General features: G+C 28.7%; 1 protein-coding gene across 2 annotated transcripts in view; it reads left to right on the plus strand.

Moving 5' to 3' along the window:
• The window catches only part of LOC111632074 (dolichyl pyrophosphate Man9GlcNAc2 alpha-1,3-glucosyltransferase-like), a 66,032-nt gene that overhangs the window by 40,701 nt on the left and 8,384 nt on the right, over positions 1-16,947 (plus strand). Inside the window, exons 6-11 of one of the 2 annotated variants that reach the window (XM_023376426.1) lie at positions 129-193; positions 6,484-6,666; positions 7,513-7,648; positions 12,358-12,443; positions 12,538-12,622; positions 12,717-12,787. In XM_023376426.1, the coding sequence (XP_023232194.1) occupies positions 129-193; positions 6,484-6,666; positions 7,513-7,648; positions 12,358-12,443; positions 12,538-12,622; positions 12,717-12,787 (626 nt within the window). The remainder of the gene's footprint in view (positions 1-128; positions 194-6,483; positions 6,667-7,512; positions 7,649-12,357; positions 12,444-12,537; positions 12,623-12,716; positions 12,788-16,947) is intronic. The other variant, XM_023376427.1, reaches the window with a different exon arrangement.

The raw sequence follows: 16,947 nt of genomic DNA on the forward strand, positions 1-16,947 counted from the left end.
AATTTTATAATCAAATTAAATTTTATATAATAATAATAGTAATAATCGTGCATTTTATTTTCTGTTAATTACTGATTTTAAGAATTTAAAAATAATGAGAAGTCTAGTTTAACAAAAGCTGTTTTCAGGCCATAGCTGCTACAATCACTTTGCTTTACCCTGGTTTTATATTAATTGATCATGGACATTTTCAGTATCCTTTTTTTAATTAAAAAAAAGTATAATTCTATTAAATGTTATGTTATGTTTAATACCAATGTTTGAAATTTCAGTTTTGTTCCATTTATAGAAAATAATATATTATAGTTAGCTAAAGTATATTAAGTACTGTAAATATTTGTATATAAAGCATAAAAGAAACTTTTCTGAAAATAATAATATAAAATTCTGTAAAACATTATACAAAAAAAAAAAAAAAAGAATATTTTAATTAGTCATGCAATAAATTCTAATAAATTTTTTGAAGTCACTAAACAAGGATAATTCAAATGCATGTATAGCAAACAACAAAGTTCATACATTTTATCATAATATGATTAGTATATGAGACAGTTTTAATTTCATAAAGGAAATACAATATTTGATGCATAAAAAATTAAGCATAGCATCTAAAATTGGGTCATTTCATAATGATCAAGAATCATGGCAGTGACTTCCTTCCAAGTAAAAAAGTCACTGACAGAGTTGCTGATTTTTGGGGATTGATTTCTCCATCCCCAAAAACTTGAAGTAATTCCAAATATCTCCTTCAAAAGATAATTGTTTCCTTAGGTAGTATTCAAAATTTCAAGATTCTCTATAAAGCAATTGCTGAAGTATAAGCAATTGAAAAGTGCAAAAATCACCAAGAAAAAACTTTTTTTCTTTTTTCTTCATCTAGTACTGCAGATGCTCCCAGAAAAAAACTACTGGATTTAGAAAGCTCAAATGTACTTAAACCTTTCTCATTATCAATGAGGTACCAGTAAAACTTTCAGGTCGATAGGTCAAAGCTCATGGGATTTCCCCATAGAGTTATTTCATTTTTATGGTTTAATTTTATGCTTAAAAAGATAAAATTGCATTGAAACAAATGAATTTTATTCAAAATGTTATCCAGAATAACAAAAGCTAAAATTTATGTCAATTAAAACTTTTTATAATGATTTTTCTAAATGGCATACTGAAAGTGTTTGGTTGGCACCAACCGAAATGAATGTTGAAAGCAATTGGTCACTGTTTGCTGAACATCAACTGATTTGTTTGTAATCATTTTATGTCTTGATGTAATAATACAATTATTAAGCAAATAACAATTGTTATTCAGACAAAAACATCTGAAATTAAAAAAATTTGCACCAAGTAAAAACTTATTACAATATAGACAACAGTCAAGTTTTTCTTAGAAGTTTTTCTTTGGTAAACATAACCTTGGTGCTTAACTGCACAACACACCAGGATGAGTATAAAATACTACTACCATCAACCATTAACCGGTGTTAATATTATTAATGTTAGAGTAACAAACAGTTTCGTAACCTCTTCTGGCCTCTTCTTCAGGCTTTTTTTTTTTAATTCAAAACAAGCTGGCAATTAACATTCAAATATAAAATTGAATGATGTCACGTATCGTATGCACATGTGTTCTCTGTAAGATGTTTAAATAAGATTGAACAATAGGATGCATTCAAATGTAGAAAACCTCTGCACGTGCATTCTCCTTTAAATAAGATTGAAAATTAACCACTCAGCAGTGACCAACAGATATATTCATCAAGGGTGATTGTGTGGCAGTGGTGAAGGACGGATATATCTGCAAAAAAATTTTGTGGATATTGCGAAAAAATACTGCAAAAAAAAATTCACATAAAAATGCAATTGTGTAACAATAAAAAAAGACTTTTCTTTACTAGATATGTTTACAAAATCTTTTTCCAAAACAGTAATGAGAAAAAAACGCATGGAAAAATACTTTAAAAACTTCCCACATTTATTCTCCACTACATAGGGATAGCACCATACCTGACTAACCCACTGCTGAAAGGTTAAATATTGTTGTCTAGTGAAACCTGCCATTGAAAGACACATTTCCTACCTAAAATTAATGCAGGCAGTTCTGCAGCAAGCCTTAAAAATTTTGATCACCTCCAACCACTTGAGGTGTTCCAGATGCAGGGTGGTAAGGATAATTCAGGCTCCGGGGAAATCTGCTGTAATATCCGGGTTCATCATGTAAGTGGAGAGTGCATACTATGAGAGAATGTACTCCTACTATGTTGTATATCAGATTTATACTCCTGTATCCTGACCCCCATTGAATGTTTAGTGGAGCCAGTGTGGTGTTCGTGTGGTTGAAATAGTACGATCCACGAATGAAACGCACAGAAAGGAACGTTGTGACAGTTACAATAATAAACACTTTCCTTTATTTCAATACAAACAGGTTTGGTTTTATCAGGAATCCCAACTGATGTATGAAATCTTTACAATGCAAGGGGTATCAACAGAAAACCTTTCAGTTTTACAATAATTCACGGTATGACGTCCTCCTAGTGCGTAACAATTAATATTTTATATTCGCGTAACTAAATCTAACTTAATCCTAACTTAAGGCTAAGTTAATACTAAGGAAATGATAAGGAAGACAGGACAGTGGGAAGGTAAAAGAAAGAAAAAGATAACTTCACCCGGGCCTTTCCTTTTATGTTCTGATGTCTCTGCGCTTTGGGTAGGATTTTCTATTAACAACGATGGCTCTCACTTCCACTATGTTCTTGACTCTCCTTGCTTTCCAGAAGGTCTTCAACACTCCAGTCGCCGGATCTCTAATCGTGGAGATTCCGAGATAGATTGGGAAGAGCCCACTTCCTTGGGCTCTTCCCAATCTATCTCGAAGTGCCTGTAGGCCTTAAGATCTGACCGTGGTTCCTCCTCAGTCCGTTACTCGACTTCTCGAAGAATTCCTTTGTTCTTCACCACGAAGTCACATTCGGAGCTCCCTTCAACACGTCTAGCTCTCTCCGTGTCTCGTTCAATACTGCCTTCCTCTCTCTTGCTATCTTTCCACTGTCCCTCCTACAACTATAGTTCTTTCCGATTCTCAGAACAGCTAATTCCACCCAAAGGCTATAACTGTCATTTGGAAGGTTCTAGAAGGAACAGACAAAGGAAATAGAAGAAAAAAAAGGAAAAGAAGATTGGAATTATAACTATATACAATTAACATACATATGTCGATATGGCCGACGGCCACACCAGCATTCACCATTTCTCTATCCCTTCTGTTGTCTCTGATAGGGACGCTATAAATGCTCAGTAGTCTGTCGGGGTTAGAGGGGGTCTTTTCCATTAAGTGCAGTATGTTGAAATTGAAGGGGATCTCCAGTAGGTAGTACTGACCTGACATCTCTTGGCAATTATGGTGTATAATGATTTTAAATGGGAGTTAAAAGTGAGAGGGATCCTCTCCATATACTCTTCCTGGTTATCTCTCAGTATTTCCATCAAAGTGGTAGATCCTGTTTGTGTACGTCTGTGGCGTTCACATGATATTTGTATAAAATTCATCCAACAAACAAAGTGATAATAAATACAAATATGTTGAACAAACCTTGTATAGCTTTGCAGTTAATATTTATAACGTAACACTAATGTTTTCAACCTATTCTAGGATCTTCAGGTGTTCTAGTCTCCAATGCTTCCATCTTAGAAGCATTGGAGACTAGAATACCTGAACGTTTAAAAACGTTTAAAAATCGGAATCAAACTCGGATTGCACCAGAAAAATTTATAGAACATCTGAAGAAGATTCTAAAATGGCTCAAAAACGCTAGTGTTACATTCTAAAATTAACCCTTTACCACTGCCATCTTGTTTACATTAATTTTGTAAACTGAACTAATTTTGTAAACTGAAGGCAATATAGGTCAGTCAGGCGATATTATTTTAAAAATTCACCAAAAATCAAATTATCATTATATTCATATGAAAAAAAATCACGTACATTTATTAATATCTTTAGTTTTAAATAGGATATTTTTCAACACATTTTATTAGAAAAATTTATAAGAAAAAAAATAATATATATCAGAACTGACATTTAAACTTGATAATTTGTAACTTTTTGTCAAAATTAATATTGTCTAGTTACCTAGTTTTTTGCTGGCACTGAGCCAGAAAGACATAGAATATTGTTCTGTACAACTCTATATAACATTTATGCATGTACGTTTATTCATTGTGAAAGTATCACACATTATATCAAACATTTGTTTGAAATCAAAACTTTATTATGCTATCAACTAATACAATGAACTAATATACTTTTTTCACTTCATATCAAACAAGAATATAAATTTTTGTAATAAACATATGATTACCAGTAGTAATACATGTAACATTTGCTGATATTTTAGATTAAAATAAAAAAATATATAAAATGTCAGAACTGAAGGTTACAATGTGAATATTTATAACACGTTGACTTATTATAGCATGAATGAACTTATTATAGTAATATTATTGCATGGATATGCTAAAAATGAAATAAAAAATTATCAGAAAAAAATAAATTAAGAAAAAAAGCATTAATTAAGATTTTTTAAGTCAACAAAACACCACCTGGAGAAAAATATGTGAAACAGACAATAGACAAGACGTTGCTATCAAATGCTGACATCTGTTGTCGATAAATTTTACAAAAAACGATTTTTACTAGGGTGCTGATGAATCAGTACCCTCGTGATTTTGCTTAACAATGGGAGGTACCAACCAATCGGTACCCTCAGAGAGAAAGGGTTAACTGCAAAGCTATACAAGGTTAATACGACGTATTTGTATTTAGTATTTGTATAAGGTGGTTGTAACCATGCACCCTGGCTATCCCTTCTATGTGTCTTAATTCCTGTGCTAGCACTTGTGGAGTGGAATGCATGAATGCTTTTCTAACCAAGGCTCTGAATGCTGCTATCTTATATGGAAAAGGATCACATGATCCAATTGGAATATAAGTGGAGATAGCACACAGTTTATGATAAACTGGCATGCATATGTCTGACCTTTCAATTCTAATATCTATGTTCAAGAAGTGGCCTGGCATAAAAAGTTCAAGGAAGGATGGACACAAGTGGAAAATAAGAAACACGATTGCTGTCCTCGGACCAGCATCACAAGCAAAAACATTCGAACAGTTCGAGACATTATTTGAAGCACAATCAATGCTGCTTACTATTGCGAGCTGTTGGATAAAGCTAAGGCTGCATATCGGTGCAAGAGTAGAAACCAACCGATTCGAGATGTCATTCTCCTCCATGACAATGCCAGGCCCCATACTGCAGCTCTAACAGTCTCAAAACTTAACGAAATGCACTGGACTGCACTTGATCATCCTCCCTACAGCCCGGACCTATCGCCCTGCGATTTTCATTTGTTTGGGCTGCTTAAAGAAGCTATAGGAGGGCAGCGATTTGAAGTTAATGCAGGAGTGGAGGAATTCGTGCACAATTGGCTCCTGACGCAACCAACTTCATTCTACAATACTGGAATAAGAAACCTTCCTTCTCGCTGGGGAAAATGTATTTCTATAGCAGGAAGCTATGTAGAAAAATAAATCATAATGTTTTTTTATTTTTTAATAAATAATTTTAAATCATAAAATAAGTCCCATTTATATTTGATCTACCCTCGTATATTTTAATGTGATCATCATTGTCATCATTTCTACTGTTTATTACATCTTGAAAAGAAATCTAAAAATCATTTATTTGTTCTGTGTTTTTTCAAATATAAAATTTTTGATATGCTTTCATAAAAGTATCAAAAATTTTATATAATAAAATGACAACTTTTTTATCTTCTGAAACCTTGTTTTCTTAATTTCTTTGATTCACTAACACAAGGTGTGTTATTATTTCAACACTTGGTGGTATTTTATCTTTATTTAGTTGACTTCAACTAAATTCAACTAAATAAAGATGGAATACTGCCAAGTGTTGAAATGATAACACACCTTGTGTTAGTGAATAAAAAAAAAGAAAGATAACTTTTATTAAATTATGAAAGTAAATGCTATAATTATGTTACTTAAATCAGTAAATTTATTTTTATTCAAAGCAATTTTTATCTCAAAAATTTGAGTAAATTTAAATTTACATTTATCTATGTAGTGCAATAACTGTATAATTGTGTAATTGTCTTAAGTTAAATTTTAATTGAAAATAAAATATTTTTACATTATGAGAGCATTTCTTTTTATAACATTTTGATTAAATTATTTTGTAACATTCCATATTATAAAATATGCCAATGTAGAAAAAATAAAAAAATTTATAATTAAAGTTTTCAATTGATAAAAGTAGCATTTATCTGCTTCCGTTGTTTAGGAACTTTTGAAATATTTGAATAATAATAACAATGAAATTATTTATTTAATGTTAAAATTTAAAAAATAATATTTTCAAATAGACTTCGTTTGTTTTGTTAGTATTTTTTTTTAACTTTTCTCAGATATAATTGCATTAGTTTAGGATTATGTTTATGGGCAATATTTTTTCTGATTGAAGATATGGATTTAGTTGGAGCAATTGCATTTACTCTTGCTCTAAATTATAAACAAATGGAACTATATCATGCTTTTCCATTTTTCTTTTACCTTCTTGGAAAATGTAGGCAACAGCCATTCTCTGAAGGGTAAGTTGCTTTTAAACTTTTATTTATATAATTTCATAATATAATCACATAAAATATCAATGTTTACTAGAATGTTTTGAAATGTTTTTAAAATATTTAATTAATATTTGAAAAGTAAAATTAAGAAGCATTCTATATTTAATTTATTATCATTGAAGAATGAACAAATCAATCTAATTATCATGTCTTTTAGATGGACACATTGTATAAAGAAGGTAGTTAAATGGAAAGTAATCTCCCTTCTGTATCTGATGTTTTTCATACATTTAATTAAAAGTAGAGAAACTTTTAGTACTCTAAACTGATATAATCTGGCAGATCATTTGGCCTTTATCAAGAATTGAGTTAACTGTTTACATTTGTATTCTGTACTATGAAATAATGTATTTAGTAGTTTGGTTGAATTTGCAAAATCTTTTTTGATGTTCAAAGAACAGATATGTCTCTATGAATGACAGTTGCAAATGATTCATTTATAATTTTTTCATAAATGTAAACAAATGATGAAATAACTTTCCTTAAAAAACTAAAAAAATAGAAAATAGAATAACAATTTTGAGATAGGAAGGAAGAGAAAACAGCAGAGAATTTTATATACAAATGTATATTTTATTCAGAAAAATTTCTGTAAAATTGTACTTTAAAGGAATAGACATCTGTAAGTCAAGAAATCTTTCATAATTTAAGAAGTGTTTATATAACTTTACCAAATACATATTGAGCATAATTAAAATTAAATGTGTTTAATATGCAAATTTAGAACTTAGAATAAATTTTCAAAATAAAAGGTAACAAATATTTAAATGTTTTCACTAGTAATTATATGTTTCCATTTAAAATTTTCAGAATTAAAAAAATTATCCAGTTGGCACTAGTAGTAATTTTAACTACAGCTGTTTGTTGGGCTCCATTTTTAAGAGATTTTCAGAGTGTTATTCAAGTTGTTCATAGACTTTTTCCATTTGCCAGAGGTTTGTATGAAGTAAGTATAAGTTCTTTAAACTAAACTTATGGACAATTAACATCTGAATCATATATGCAATGATATTTAAATTGTGCATGGAAATCAATATTAACACTAATTTATTATATTAAAGCAATATAACTCTAATGACTATAATATTTAAGATTTCCATTTATAAATATATTTAATTTTTAAATTGTGTGTTTCAAAAATTAAAATTAACCATTCAGCAGTATTCCTAGTTTTTTTTTTTTTCTTTCTTTGTGAAGTTTTAAATTTCATTAAACATTGTTTTAAAATGTGAAATGAAAATTTTTTCTGTTTAATATTATTTGCATTATTGGTTTATAATCACAGAACAGAATTCTCAGAAAACATTTTTCTTTGGTCTAATTGTATGAAAAAGTAATGGGATCTCTTACAAAAGCCACATTCCTTTGCATTTATGATTTTATTATCCTAAGATAAACTTCAGTCAAACATTGTTCAAAATAGCATACTTACAAGGGAACTGTCGGAGTGGCATCTAATAAATTTTAATAAAATTTAGTTAATAGTTACGTTAAAAGTATACAAACTCTATATTAAATTTGTAGTATTCACTAAAAGAGTTAATCAGAGTTATTAGCAATCAAATGTCGTACTATTTTATATGCGGATTTTTAAAAGTGAAAGGGTCGCGGAGGAAGACGGCGATATTACATTTAGAATAAATTCTGGAATTTTCGAAAATGGGAGAAGAATTAATAACATTTAGTTAATAATTATGTTAAAAGCATGCAATCTCTATATTAAATCTGTAGTACTTACTAAAAGTATTAATCAGGATTAATAACTATTAAATGTCGTACTATTTTATAGTAGTTTAATACGAATATGCAGATTTTTAGTAGTGAAAGGGTCGCGGAGGAAGGCGGCGATATTACATTTAAGAATAAATTTTGGAATTTTCAAAAATGGTTGAAGAATTAATAAAATTTTGTATACTTTTAACATAATTATTAACTAAATTTTATTAATTCTTCTCCCATTTTTGAAAATTCCAGAATTTATTCTAAATGTAATATCGCCGTCTTCCTCCGCGACCCTTTCACTTTTAAAAATCCGCATATAAAATAGTACGACATTTGATTGCTAATAACTCTGATTAACTCTTTTAGTGAATACTACAAATTTAATATAGAGTTTGTATACTTTTAACGTAACTATTAACTAAATTTTATTAAAATTTATTAGATGCCACTCCGACAGTTCCCTTGTTAGTGAGTAAAAAATTCAAAAAGTGGCTCCCAGTATGGAAGAATCATGCAGAATTGGCCTGATAGCTGCACAAAATTTTGTGGTTGTTACATTTGAGAAAATAATAAGACTGGATTAACTATTGAGTTAGAACTAGTCCAATAGTTAATAGATATATAATATCTATTACATTAAATTAATTATCAGAATTCCAGTTCAGTAATTAATCCAGCCTCATCAGAATAATTTAGTCTTGGTTTCTATATATTCACATGTGAAAATTCCTGTTCTAGAATATTTTTGTTTATACGATAACAAAATCATCAAGAAAACAAATATGTAATATTTCAAAATAAGTAATTTTAAAACTAACATTAAAATAATAAAATGTTTAAATCAATACTACAGTAGAGCATCGATTATCTGACTCAATTGGGGACTCAGGTCGGTCGAAAAGAATGAAAAAAATACATTATTAGTATAGTATATTAGTATATCCCTTGTAATTAGTATATTAGTATATCGCTATTAACCAACTTCGCATTGAATTTTCATCGATGTTAAGCCTAACAAATTTTTTTTTTAAATAATAATCATCGCTATTGTATTGTTAAAAATTATTTTAAAATTATTTTATTGCTCACAAAACAAACAACCACTCATAATTAGAAAATTAAGTCTTGTTTAAATACTGGCCTCCCTGCAATGGTTGAGTCAGTGTTGCTGGCTAAAACATGCAAAAATTTAACAAAAATAATATTAAAGTAGCCAAGACATAGCCAAATATTGTAGTGCCACATCTCTAGCGGACATTTGAAATTTGCTGACTAGAACGGTTGGTTAACCGATGTGACGGTTAATCGGGGGTCAGATAATCGATGCTCTACTGTATATATAAATATTATTTATACTACAAATATCAAACTAAGCTAGTAAATAAAAACAATAAATTATAATACAATATTGCACACCTACAAAATACTAATGAAAATATTTAATGCACAATAGGAAATTTTATCTGAAAGACTGTATCTGTCATTATTCTAAAAGCCAAAAGCAGATTGATAAAATGTGGTAGAACTTTGCATCACTTCTTTGAACCTCATTATATATAGCATAGGCCTAAACCTCCTAACAAACTCTGACTCTTGAGACATAAAACTGAATTTTAATTCTGTCAGTGTGATAAAATTAAATCTAATAGTATAATAAAATAAATAAATCTGGTAAAAATGTAACTAAATAAATTATTTTTACAGTTTGTCTAAAGAATGTATAGTTTTGTAGAGTACAGATTAGCATTTTAAATTCATTATTCTACATATTTAGTAAAATTTATTTTGATCAAGACAATTACTCTTCGATTATAATAATAATTTTTAAAATATATAATTATGTTTAAAATATATTAAATCAGTTATATCTATATTTTCTTTTCTCTCCATTCCTATTTAGTAAAGAGAATTTATGTATAATTGTAATTTAAAATATTTAACCATAAAATATGAATGAAGAAATCTAGCAATAAGTTGCATAACTTTCTTATGAGAGTTTATTTTAAAAATAACTTTTATATTACTGTATTAAATATAAATAAATTAAATTGTATAGTGAACCATCTGTTACAATATTTTTTTATTTAAAAATATTATATTATCAATTATTATAAAATGGCAAAAAGCTTAATTTTGAGGGTAGGGATGAGATTTATTAAAAAAAAATGCAAATGCTAGTCTTCATTAAGTCCGACCCTCTCAAGATATGATACGTGACTCCAATTTTATCTCTCCACTCTCTTTAACCACCAAATTTTAATAGCATTAATACCCTTTATGCATAAGCTACCATGCCAAATTTTGTTTTTTAATCATTACTCCATCCCGAAATATTAAATAAAATAGACACCCAAACATATACGCACACATACAAATGGAATTTTTTTTCCTGTTTTTGGGTTTAAGCGGTCTCAAAATCTCAAAACATGGAGATTTGCAAAAAACTCCCAAGTATCAAATCTAACACAATTCCAATACTTTTCCTTGTTATGTATACATATGTAACAGCTGGGACAGATTTTTATGATTATGATATTAAATTACTGAAAAATAAGTAAGTTAATACTTCAAAATATGAATAAGAACATAAAATTAGAAATAAATTTAAAAAACATAATTTTATATTATTTAATAATTTTTGATTTTTGCAATTATTTAGATAATATCTAATAATAAAATTTATAATATTTCTATTTATTTGGCAATTTATTATAGTGGGTTGTTCAGAAAGCAATTTTGTTTTTTTATTACTAGAGGAATTAGATGTATTTTTACCAGCCAATTTCATTTTAAACCAAATTTTCATTATATACTTTGATAGCTGACATTTTAAGGCTTATTTGTAAAAAATTTTGTTTGATTCTGTACAATTGTTTTTTCTTTTCGGTGTCCCATTAAATATGGAAAATCGAAATCATCATTTTCAGCATATTTTGCTTTTTATTACTAAAAAATCAAAATGCTATTCGAGCAAGAAAAAAAATTGTGGTACATGTATGGTGAAGATGTGTTGAGAGACAAAACTGTGACAGTGTGAAAACTGGTTTACAAAATTTCGTTCTGGCAATTTCAATATTAAAGATGCACCACATTCTGGATGGACAATGAAAACAAAATAAAAGTACTGACTGAAACAAACTGCCAAATAATAACATGTGAAATCACTAAGACATTAAATTTGTCGAATTGAACCGTTTATGATTATTGGTTTCATTTCAAAGCTCAATATATGGGTTCCACATGTTCTTAGAGAGAGTTGCTTGCTTTTGTGGGATTTTAAGGAAATTTTTTTTGAGCTTTTATCAGACAATTTAACAATTGATTTGAAAGTGTACTGCCATTGAGTAAACAAATTGAGTAATATCATCAAACAGAAAAGGCTGCCAGAATTGATCAACAAAACAGGTGTAGTGTTTTACCATGATAATGCCAAATTTCACACAAGTTTGGTAACTTGTCAGAAACTGTTACAGCTTAGATGGGATGTGCTATCACACCAACCATATTTGCCAGATCAGGCACCCTCAGATATTATTTGTTCTGGTCTATACAAAATTTTTTAACTTGAAATTTTTTTACTTGAAATGAAAATGTCAAAAATCACTTGGATCAGTTTTTTGTAAGCAAAGATCAAAACTTTTATTAATGTGGAATCATGCTACTACCAGAAACAATGGCAACAGGTATTTGACCAAAATGGTCGATATATAATTCAATAAAATATTTATTTATTATAAAAATATTGTGTTTTCCCACGGAAAAAATACGAAATTACTTTCCAAACAACCCAATAGTAGAAAGTATTGTATGTAGTTTATTACGGAATACAAAAGAAAATAGAAATAGGTTAAATCTTTAATATATTTTGTTTTTTAGTCTCTGAATTTATTTTAAGATTTTTCGATAATTCTCTTACAAAAATAATTTTAATAGGATAAAGTGGCAAATGTGTGGTACTGTCTATCAGTTTTCATCAAACTAAAACAACTGTTTTCAGTTTCAACATTAGCTTTAATCAGGTAAATTGTTCAAAAACTATAATCATAATTAATAATAATTTTTAAGGTATGTTTATGAATAAATATTATATTCTTTATAAAATTATATTTTTAGTGGTATAACTACTCTAACTGTGTTACTTCCATCCATGCTTCATCTTTTACATCATCCATCCATCCCTATTTTCCGACTATCTCTGGTAACTTTTATTTAATTTTTATGTTGATACTTATTCAAATTTTAAAAAGTTATTTGCAACTTCATTGAATAATTTAATATTTTTAATTTAATAGGTAAATTCATCTCTCATATTTTTTCTCTGTTCATATCAAGTTCATGAAAAATCAATCTTGTTAGCTGCATTGTAAGTATTTAAAGCATCTATTTAATGCTTCATTTATCTGATAATTTAAATATGCATTTTTTTAGCAGATTAATTCAATATTACACAAAATATTTTAGTATTCATAATTCATAAAATTAAATTTTAGTATAGACTTTCCAGTGTTTATTGTATATAAGGAATATGAGATACTAGAAATTCTCTAGTCAAGCATGACAGAATATTTTTTATAAGAAAGTAGAGATTGAAGAATTAGGACAAACTGTGATGCTTTTTCTGTAGCCCTTGTCAAAGCCATTCTTACTCGATGTTACTCAAGTCACACTTCACAGCCTTCAGGGGTCTCGGGTGTTCTTATTCCTAAGTTAGTTCAGATCTAGAAGTTACCTGATTAATTTTACACTTACACTTTCCTGTAGGCTGCTTTTTTTTTTTTTTGACAAAATAGTGAGTCATTTTAATTCCACATTGATAATTTAGTCCAAAGATGAATTGTGCATACATTAATTAGATGAGTGATAACACTTTCTAAATAACGGGCTTGTTAGATCATTACTTCTGATTGGATAACAGAATGTCATGTGGTCGCTACAGAAAGATTTTTTTAAAGAAAGTGACCCGATGCGTCTATCATTTTTAAATTTTAAATTTAATGAAGCAAGTTTAAAATATGCCATTTACCAAAATATTTAAAAATGTAACTTAGGGGAAATTCCCTCATCAAGCTTGAACATCACATGGTCACTAATGTCACTCCTAAGTGTGATCACCAATCCCAAATTGATAAAACATTTATTCTATAGCTAATATTTCCACAAAATAAGTAGCCTGTACTTTCCATTGGAACATAAAATGAATATAACCACTATTTCATTTGGATTGGACAAAATTGCAGGAATTATAAGGCATTCACACACAGACAACAGCTTTTATATTAGTAATATTGAAAAATCAAAGTATTTTAGTCATTTTCTATTTGTTTTACATATCTCAATGAGATTGATATGTAATTAGTAAATGTTTAATAACTACACTTAAGTGTTGTGGCATTACCAATATCAACTTTTAGTGTATGAAAATGTTCATTAGTACTTTCAGTAGCATAAAGTTACTGTCATCAGGTGAATATCAAATACAACAATTATCAAATTTTACGTTTTCAAACAATATTTGAAATTAAATATAGAACGTGGATGGAATATAAAATGAATTTGAATAAAAACGGTGTTCTAAAAATATATGATAATAATGAGTGGTGTAATTTCCCAAGATTTACATAGCGTGCAATAGCAAAAGCAAACCTGTTTATGCAAAAAAAGGAATTAAAATTGTTGATTGAATTGTTTGAATAAATGTGGGATTTCAAGGGTTGGGGGTTGCAGGGTGTTATAACTGTTATGTAGAGGCTCTCTCAAATAAATAATTCTTTCTGATTATTACACCATTAGAGTAATTTTGTTTGGGCTCAGAGTGGCTGATAATTTTGATCAAGCACTTTTTTGCTAATTCCGTAGTAAATTTTAACAATTAGTAAATGAAAAAACTTCTGTAATCAATAGACAAATGTGCAGTGGTACATATTACAGTCGACCCCCCCATAATGTGGATTCGTATATCACAGTGAAAAAATTGCGATTGTATTCATATAAAGATGCTAAAAGAGACTTGTAAAATGCGGTAAAACGTCATCGCCGACTTGTGTCGTGACAGGATTGGTCAAATCTGGACCAATAGTGGACGAGCAGCCGAACTACTTACACACTACGGAGAGTTTAGGCGGGTAAGTTGAGTTTACTATCATCTGTACAGTATATAAATTAGGTATTGTAAGTCTAATACAGTACTGTAATTTTATACATTTCTTGTGAAAAAAGCATTTCTTATTCAACGGCCATAAAAATTATTTCTATTAATGATGTCTCCAAAGTTCAAAAAATTTTTCGCAGAAAAATAACTTATCAGAATACGCGCCCGCCGTTTGGTGCGCTGCTCTGCGACGAAAACAAGCTTAAGCAATGGCATCATTGAATGGTGCACACTTGGTAAGTAATCCTACAATTTTTTGTTTATAGCATAGTTTATATGGATTATTCCCAAAAAATTATATGCGTTTTGGAAATGTTGAGTCAAATTAGTCTAGAATCGATTAATTTTATGGAAGAAAACCTTTCAAACAGCCGTAGTTCATAAACTGCATACGTGCCGGGCTGTGATTGGCTCATGTATTTAAGGATTCCTACAACACGAAATTCTTGTAAAGTGGAACGTATCTACCACGTTATAGGGGGGTCGACTGTATATGCAATTATAAAACAAATATATTTAACTGTAATAAAATTTAATTGTGACTATACGACACCAACAAGAATATTCATATCAAATCTATACAATAATAAGAAAAGATAAAACCAAAATAATTAATTAATTTTTCTTCAATTTGTTTTTCCTAAATTATTTATGTTCAAAATTTGACATAGTTTATGATGATTAGTAAATTGCTGAATGTTATAAATTATGATTTACCGTCAAAAACTTTTAATATAAATTAGAAGAATTTTATATTTAAGATTCGGTTGCATCTGTTCCTTCATAAACTGAAAGAAACTGGAATAGAGTTCAACACAGTAATAAAAGCCAGTAACATTTTTCCAGCTTAGGTTTAATATAATTACTGGACAAATGTTTTTGGCTCTATTTAGAAGTCTACTTCAGGTCTATTATTGTGTTGGACTCTGTTCCATTTTTTGAATTGATATTTTGCATATATGGCAATGCATCCTACAAGAAATTGATATTAGTCCTAACAAGAACTAGGGCAAAACTGAACTTTCTTTTGGAATCTGTACTCAATATGGTGAATAATAATACTTCCTGATATCCATATTCAGGATTCATTTACCAGGAGGTTGTAAATCCCAACAAAGTAAAATTTTGTTGTCTTAGGAAAGCTACATGGAACACTAAGATACAGGAATCCCTTGTACTGTACAACACTGTTTTGCTTTAACATGATTTGAGAATTCAGGAAATTGTCTGAACAAAATTTTACAATTTTTAAGTGCAAAATCTGTTGTTTGATTTTTTGTATTCAAGTAAGCGTATGTATCATCTCAAATTTATCCATGGATTTTACAATATTGAAATTTTCAATTTGTTCTGTGCCTTATGTCAGGTTTAATGAAAACTGTTAGTACAATTTTTTCTTCCTTGCTCTAGCTTTCCTATCAACCAAGTGCTTTTGTTGATGTTTCAGACTTTAGTCTTTAAGACTGTCACTGTGTTTTGTTTTATAAATTAATCTTCATATTTAGTAAAGTTTATTTAAACAGTTAAGTAAGTGTTAGTGACCCTTTACCATTGCCATCTTGTTTACATTAATTTTGTAAACTGTCCGAAGGCAATATAGGTCAGTCAGGCGATATTATTTTAAAAATTCACCAAAAATCAAATTATCATTATATTCATATGAAAAAAAATCACGTACATTTATTAATATCTTTAGTTTTAAATAGGATATTTTTCAACACATTTTATTAGAAAAATTTATAAGAAAAAAAATAATATATATCAGAACTGACATTTAAACTTGATAATTTGTAACTTTTTGTCAAAATTAATATTGTCTAGTTACCTAGTTTTTTGCTGGCACTGAGCCAGAAAGACATAGAATATTGTTCTGTACAACTCTATATAACACTTATGCATGTACGTTTATTCATTGTGAAAGTATCACACATTATATCAAACATTTGTTTGAAATCAAAACTTTATTATGCTATCAACTAATACAATGAACTAATATACTTTTTTCACTTCATATCAAACAAGAATATAAATTTTTGTAATAAACATATGATTACCAGTAGTAATACATGTAACATTTGCTGATATTTTAGATTAAAATAAAAAATATATAAAATGTCAGAACTGAAGGTCACAATGTGAATATTTATAACACGTTGACTTATTATAGCTAAATAAATTTATTATAGCATGAATGAACTTATTATAGTAATATTATTGCATGAATATGCTAAAAATGAAATAAAAAATTATCAGAAAAAAATAAATTAAGAAAAAAAGCATTAATTAAGATTTTTTAAGTCAACAAAACACCACCTGGAGAAAAATATGTAAAACAGACAATAGACAAGACTGCTGTCAAGTGCTGACATCTGTTG

This window comes from Centruroides sculpturatus, unplaced genomic scaffold, assembly GCF_000671375.1.
Source record: "Centruroides sculpturatus isolate CEXI.00-Female unplaced genomic scaffold, Cexi_2.0 scaffold724, whole genome shotgun sequence".
NCBI lineage: Eukaryota > Metazoa > Arthropoda > Arachnida > Scorpiones > Buthidae > Centruroides > Centruroides sculpturatus.